The sequence below is a fragment of the Adiantum capillus-veneris genome, chromosome 13, assembly GCF_014529385.1.
Source record: "Adiantum capillus-veneris isolate H3 chromosome 13, ASM1452938v2, whole genome shotgun sequence".
NCBI classification, from domain to species: domain Eukaryota; kingdom Viridiplantae; phylum Streptophyta; class Polypodiopsida; order Polypodiales; family Pteridaceae; genus Adiantum; species Adiantum capillus-veneris.
In genome coordinates, this window is record NC_140943.1 from 138,761,979 (window position 1) to 138,769,609 (window position 7,631).

The 7,631-nt window shown below is 44.1% G+C and overlaps 1 protein-coding gene across 1 annotated transcript; it reads right to left on the reverse strand.

Annotated features, from left to right (window-relative positions):
- Positions 1–298: 298 nt before the first annotated feature.
- Positions 299–2,700, reverse strand: LOC147444946 (uncharacterized). The gene is made up of 4 exons (XM_086527453.1): positions 2,491–2,700; positions 2,112–2,347; positions 1,188–1,743; positions 299–796 (listed from the first exon to the last, which is right to left on the reverse strand). The coding sequence occupies exons 1-4, from the start codon at positions 2,583–2,585 to the stop codon at positions 646–648; spliced, it is 1,038 nt and encodes a 345-aa protein (XP_086383579.1). The 5' UTR covers positions 2,586–2,700; the 3' UTR covers positions 299–645.
- Between the last annotated feature and the right edge of the window lie 4,931 nt (positions 2,701–7,631).

Sequence of the window (7,631 nt, forward strand, 5' to 3'; positions counted from 1 at the left end):
ATTATGTAGCTCATGCTCTCTTATCTTTCATATATTATTATCTTATTGTAATGCATGCTCCATGAGATAAATAAAGAGGCAAAAGACAAATACTCAATTATATTAATTAAGGAGGATAATTGGCACCCAATATGGTGTTTTAATTTGTGTTTTGCTTTTTGTTTATGTTTCTCTCTTTGTGAGTTGTGATTATTCAATCAATCATTTGACTAAATTTATTTGTATTAATGAATCAAAGTTGTGTCAAAAGTGTTGGGAAGATTTTAAGAATACAACAAATCCACCTACATGCATCATATGCAGAGTCATAATAACATAATAACATTGCGAACTAAAGGTCCATTCTACATCCTACATCAATTTCCTAAATGTGTATTTTAGGCTATTGAATGAAATTTAGGAAAATGAAGAATGAAACAGCCAAAATTGGCCAATAATTGGTTGGGTAAGTGACTATGAGCCATGAGGTGAGGAGTTGAATTGCAACGTAATCACTGTGCTTTAACTTGCAATATAGAACAAAGGATGAAGCATGGATAAAGGAACATGCTTGATGTAGAGTTATGACGAAGAGATGGGGCGAAAACAGTCGGAAAATTTGATAATGTCTGGCAGAATTCCTTTGTCCTCCTCAGGTTAGGTACTTCAGAAGCTGCTTTTGCAATAAAACCAATATATAGCTGTGAAGGAGGATTTGTGAACCTGCCCCACTGTGGGTTCTGTGGCGATAGTCGTTGGAGGCAACCCTCCTGTTGTTGAGACCATTTGCACATGGCTGTAGTCCCCAAACATGCTCCTGCAATGCCACAATTTATGGTTCTAAGCCCCACAATGATACATGAGTCATGAGCACCCCCTTGTGCAAATACTTTCCTTTTTGTGAATCATGGTGGAAAGGTACAGTAGTGTTCACAAATGTCGTACCATACAAAGTACCGTATTGTATGGATCAGTATGTAGGTACGGATGCAACCTTGTTGTGAATGCCATTGAAAAATCACTACAATGCACAAAACCAGACATGCACATGTGGACCTCCCAACCGTTACAAAAGCGCACATGCTCTCTTAATGATTTTTCCAAAAGCTCCAACTGTAGAAAGCCTTTTTCAATATCAAGCTTACCAATTGTATGCACAATGCCAGACACATGCACATGTAATTCACAGTAAAGAAGAAGCAACATACGATTTTTGACTGCTTGTAGTAATCTCGTTCAAAGACCAGGGTAGGCAGCCTGGTGTGACCGTGACAGGATTGCGCGCATGCTTCCCAACCACCTCAAACCCATTAGGACCATCAAAGTGCCAGCAAGAGGAGCCCCCTTTGTAGTCGACCGTCGGTTTAATGAAATATGAGCCCACTATTTTTCCCCCAGGCACATCATAGAGCTCTGCACTTACACCCTGTTGCATCCAAGTTAACCCATTGAACATGTATGTGATGATACCTTGTCCGAAGACACCTTGGATGGCCCTATCCGATACCACCGTCAGTGCCGGCGGTGTATTAGGTGGGACCAGATCTTGCTTCCAGAAATGAAACTCGGCTTGAAATGGCAGCTTGATGAGCTTGTCTTCATATTGGCATGCTCCATCATTGAGGGGCACGCCACCCTTTGTCTTCACCCTGGATATGTACGACACCAAGCTTGCCTCACCTCCATTCTCGTGCTTGCTTGCAAGAGCAAGAAAGTCTGGCAAGTCCCGGGGATTTGGTGATGTTGCAGTCATAAATTCCTTGCCTGAACCCAAATGAGCACATGGGTTGTTTATGAAACCGAAATTTTACTCATGAAACACACCAAAAACATCAATACTACACACATGGGGACATTAACACACATGCAGCAAACACTTTGCATTTGGCGTGTAAGCACTTGCTGTCCTCACACCAGCTTCTGCGGCCACAACACGGGGGTAAAAACATGGGAATGTCAAGAAGCTGCAATTGTACTCCCCTTGTGGTCGGTCTCATCGACATTGACACCATCATCAATCCACCGATTGTAAAGAAGAGAGACCATTAAATGCTATTGATGTTAGCATACTCCCCTAGAGAAATTTGCAACAAACAATCGGATAGAAACTGTACTAAAAATTTAGACATTACCAGCAACCAAGCTCGCAAGGTCTCCTGATTCTGCATGGTCTCCTGCATTGTTCAGAAGGTACCAAGTTCCTGAGAAATGTGGGTCATCCGCGTTCTTGGCCCATGAGTAGTTTCCAACTACTTGATTCGGATCGTAGAAATCGACGAGGGTGGCATAAGCTGAATCTAGAAGCCAGTCTCCATCCTCACACCTGTAAAACTGCTGCCCATCCCTAGTCTTGGTTTTAATAGCGAGGCTGCATTAACACACAGACCTTAGCTTGCATGCAATCTTCAAATAAAGATTAAGGTTCGCCTGCACAGGTATTTTCATGAAAATAGGAGAAAACGAGCGCATTTCATCATGAAGAGCCACAGGTAAATGGGGTTCAAGAGGTACCTGTTTCCAGCGGGAGGAGTGAGGGACTTCCATGCATGCAGAGAGGGGAGGGTACTTATAAGCACGAAACACAAAAGTAAATGTATGCCCATCATTTAGCTAGAGTGACATGGAATAGAAATCTGCATATAATGCAGGTGTGCTGTGCGCGCGCGCTTGTGTGTGTGTGGAGAGAGAGAGAGAGAGAGAACGAGGGAGGGGGGGGGGGGGGGGGGGGAGTTGCCTGTGTGTGAAGAAGGGATAGCGTAACACTATGGAAAAGAATCTGTAATCTTTACGTCTTCTTCCTTACATGTGTACGTGGGTATTCTCGTCCTGTGTGTGTGTGTGTGTGTGTGTGTGTGTGTGTGTGTGTGTGGCAGTATTGCCTGTTGGTTCAATGCGGAAGTCCAGTGCGTGTTTGGTTTGAAGGAACGTGGGAAACACAGACGTCAGCTCCGGAAGTTATCTACACCCAAAATGGAGTAGGCACGACGTGATCTCCCGCCCCACTCGACTGCGTGCTTCGCACCATTGCCGACCATTTCCCATTTTTAACAATTTCCACCAATATCTAGTTGTGTGTGTGTGACGTGTGTGTGTGTGTGTGTGAGAGAGAGAGAGAGAGAGAGAGAGAGAGAGAGGGGGGAGGGATCTACGGTGGAAATTTAATCCACCGTCGATCCCATCTCCAAGGGACAAAAAGATAAGGCTCCCCATTGTCTCGGTCGCGACTCGAGCCACAGACCTCCCCCCTCTTCAAGTTCCTTTCCATTGGCATGTTGGGCAAATGAAGTTAGTGGTGTTTACCTTGTTAGTTCTCTAATGTGTGCTCATTGTACAAAAGAAGAGACCTTACATACACAAGGTACTATCTTGAACTTAGAAACCATCTAAGGCAAAATTGCTCCGTCTTCCTCTGTATGCTTTAGTACTCTCCTTGCATACACACATAAAACTATATGTCAATAATCAAATTTTAGGACCTATGTCAGCATATACTTTAGAGTAGTCACATGTGTGCATGTTTTACATGACAAGTAAGCACATATGCTGCATACCCAATCGTTAGATGAGTATAGGAGGGAGGTGGCGCTATTCTCTCCTATTAAAACTATCGCAAAAAGACACACCCTCCTTTTGATAGAGTGTGGAACTCTTAGTGTTAAGAGCCGAGTTTGGGCATTTGGGCTTCCAATGTTGGAAGCAAGTTTATTAAAAGAGATTTACCAGTTAGAAGACTTAGAGAGTTTGATATCAAAGATTTTGATTTTCGGACAATGCCATAGTTGTATTTGTAAATGCATTCTCCTTATATAGAGTAAAAAATCAAGAGTAGGTGCTCCCAATTTTGCAAGGTGGTTAATTAGAAGGAATCTGGGGAGATCCTTTCCATAGATTTGAAGTGGAAAGGCAAGGAGCAGACACGTTGAGGGGAAATGTGGAGAAAGAGAGAGAGATATAGAGACCTTGTATCAGCAAGAGCGTGGCGAGGCGGACAGATCTTTGTGTGCACAATCGCTTTGGGGATTCGAGGCTTCGTCTCTCTCTCTCTGTGTGTGTTGGAGGAAGGCCTCAAGTGAGGGCGGAGGGGGGTAATCGGCACAGAGGCAGAGTCTCTCTCTCTCTCTCTCTCTCTCTCTCTCTCTCTCTCTCTCTCTCTCTGAGTGCCAGTGATGCATCGCAAGGCCACAGATGCTGTGTTTGCAAATGGGACGATGCCAAGATCGCAGGAGGAAGCGAGGAGGAGCGTGGGGGTGTGCCCTCTGCCATCGCGAATCCAGAGGAGTCCATGGCACTATCGAGACTGTCTTGCTTTGTTTTTTTTTGCAAGGAGAAGCGTGCGTGGACGTAGCAGCATCTGTCTAGATTCGGGTTATTAGGGAGTGTAGATCCAGTAGGCCTCCATGTTGGAAATCGCTCTATTAGATCACATCTTTTCAGATGCTCTCTTTTCCCCCTCGATTTGTTCTTAGGTATGGCATCTCTCTCTCTCTCTCTCTCTCTCTCTCTCTCTCTCTCTCTCTCTCTCTCTCTCTCTCTCTCTCTCTCTCTCTCTCTCTCTCTCTCTTCTCCACCCAAAAGCTGGACGCGTCTGCTCTCTCCATCCATTTTGGAAATTGCTCTATTAGATCACATCTTTTCAGATGCTCTCTTTTCCCCCTCAATTTGTTCTTAGGTATGGCATCTCTCTCTCTCTCTCTCTCTCTCTCTCTCTCTCTCTCTCTCTCTCTCTCTCTCTCTCTCTCTCTCTCTCTCTCTCTCTCTCTCTCTCTCTCTCTCTCTCTCTCTCCACCCAAAAGCTGGGCGCATCTCCTCTCTCCATCCAAAAGTCAGACCTACAAACCCAAGCAGATGAAGAGGCCCTAGGTGTGTGTGTGTGTGTGTGTGTGTGTGTGTGTGTGTGTGTGTGTGTGTGTGTGTGTGTGTGTGTGTGTGTTGGGGGGGGGGGGGGGGGGGGGGGGGGGGGGGGGGGGGGGGCAACAGTTCCATGTGAGGGAATGAAGACACAAGTGTCGTCTTTTTTGACTAAATGGGTTGCATAAGGTTGCAGCATCATCTCACTATTCCAATGGTTAGGCAAGTTCTACACAGACTAATGTAGATTGATTGATGGGAGTTCGAACCTGCTTACTTTTTGAGGAGAGAGAGTCCAGGAGGTATTGATGGGAATCTAAAAACAATGGAATAAAATAACAAAGCCGCCAGTAGGTGACCAAAACGTTTTTTTCTTGGGTTCATTACATTGAATCTAACGCAGTTCCATCTTTGAGCTTCAAAAGGAAAAGGGAGGGTGTTTAAAGCAAAACTGCGTGCAAGAAAAAAGTGCATAGGCCACATGGTAGAGAGAGGGGTAGATTTTTTTCGTGCATTTTGAGGGCAGGTAAGGAGTAGTGAAGGACGGATTGCATCGAAGAGCAAGCCAAGCCATTATCACAAATGTTACATAATCCTATACAAGCAGAGGTGCTTACATCACCTTAGACCCACCCTTTCAAAAGAGAGATAACCATATTATCAAGAGCAATAGTCAGTTACCGACCTGTGTGGGATGCACTGCAAGCTCCATATCACCACAGTAGCAAATAGTAATACACACAGTCCTCTCTTTCAGTTACACAAAATCAAACACACACAAGGCTAAGTGAGAGGCGGAATGCACCCTCACCTCTTTAAATAGAGGAAGGTTGATCACGAGTAATCATGGCATGTAGTGAGCGGTATACTCCATCGTTCCAAGCTTTGAGTAGGCAAGGTGCCATTTTTACTAGGGGAACAAAAGCAGCCACCTCTCATGGGGCTCGGATATGGAAAAGAGAGTTACCTATGTGCCATTAACATGGCAGGGAAGAGAGAATGAGTGTGGCATAGAGGCACAGCGTGAGGCTGGCCTCGTTAAACGCTACCTGTTTTAATGCCCACATTTTAGGTTTTATTAGTATTCCTCCTTAGGGGTACCATTCCACGGTGGGTTTTATCCAAGGGTAGCCTAAAAAATAGGCACCAATTTTATGATGCTAGCTGTTCACGTGCTATCAACCTCAGTTATGGCATGGGTGGATATCTATAGAGAAAATGAGAGCAATATGGGGGTGTTTTTTATATAAAGCAAAGTGATATGTGAGTAAAACCTAGGGTGTGATTTAAAAGATAGAACATAGTTGTTAGGTAATAGACAGAGAAATAAGTACGTGTGTGTGTGTGTGTGTGTGTACACGCCATGTCCCAAGCACCATACACAATGGGTCGATAGTAGGCCCATTGTGAATGGGCCTACTACCTTATTAAAGAGATTAGATAATTGCGGTTAAAGTGTAAGCCAGGCCAGTCATTTTGAGAAAGGGACTGTGCAATTTTATTAATTATGTGACATCTTTTGAATCCATTAAGGCAAAATTTGTGTATAAGTACCTTGATATCTTCCCATGCTAGAAGGTAGTTAGAAGAGGAGTATACTATTAGGTAAAGAAGAATGATGCAAATGCTAATAGCAGCTTTGTGGGGTCTATTTTACTGTTCTTTTTTATGAATTCAATAGGTGGGAAATTCAGAAGGTCTCTCTTCGAAGAAAACTTGCTATAACTTTCTTCAAATACACTACAACCCTTTTTGTTTAGTAAAAAACTCTACAAAGGTCTCTCTCTCTCTCTCTCTCTCTCTCTCTCTCTCTCTCTCTCTCTCTCTCTCTCTCTCTCTCTCTCCCTCTCTCTCTCGCTCGGAGTGTGTAGGGCCCCAAATTTTGTATAATGCTATGCAAGCAACGTCGGCTGCCCCTTTCCCTAGCTTGGCATGCACATATATGGTTGTGCGAGGAAATTATCGGCTTTTGGATTTGTGATTTATTTGCATTCACACACACACACACACACGTGATAGGTACTTCAACTTCCCTACACTTGCTTTGATAGACTTTTGGCTTCAAGTTTTAACACCTCCCATCGTACACATGGCTGCCACCGTTAGCTTTGTTTGGCCTCTTCTTGTCATCACGGCATGGCAAGAGAGAGGTATTCTCTCCAACGTGTGTGGAGCAGATAGAAAGAGGAGACATTCTCTCTGGCTTTGGCATGGAGGGAGAGAGCGGTTTAGGGCTCTCCTCCGACACACAATGGCGATTACCGATTTAGCGAGAATGAGAGAGAGTGTTTTGGCTTTCTTTAGGTGCTTTGGCGTCCTCTTTTGGCTTTGGTATTAGTGCTTTCGTATTTGGATCTCAACTCGCTGAATTCACTTTGGCTATAGGTTCCTCAAGGCTTATAGGCACACACAGATCGGCATCAGCTTTAGATCAACATTAACTATAGTTTTTGGCATCGAGCAGTTCTCGGGCACATACTTTCTTGGAGGTGTAGATCTTGGCATCAACATTACAAGTGGAGACCTTTGGAATACCAGAAGACATTGCCAAAGGCATAGCAATTGCCAACGACATCTAAGGTGCTCTTGCTTCTCTTTCTGGTTTAGGGTTTTACTTGACAACCATTGCGTTTGTAACCTATGCATGCTTATTGTAAATAGACTTTTCACTTGTTTGTTGGATACAGGTAGAGGGATGCGTGCTCATGTAGTTGACTATGTGGATCTTTTCAAAGAGTGTTTTTGGCACATGGTTTTGTAGAGATATGGATTGAGCTTCCCATAGCACACAGGTGACAAGTTTA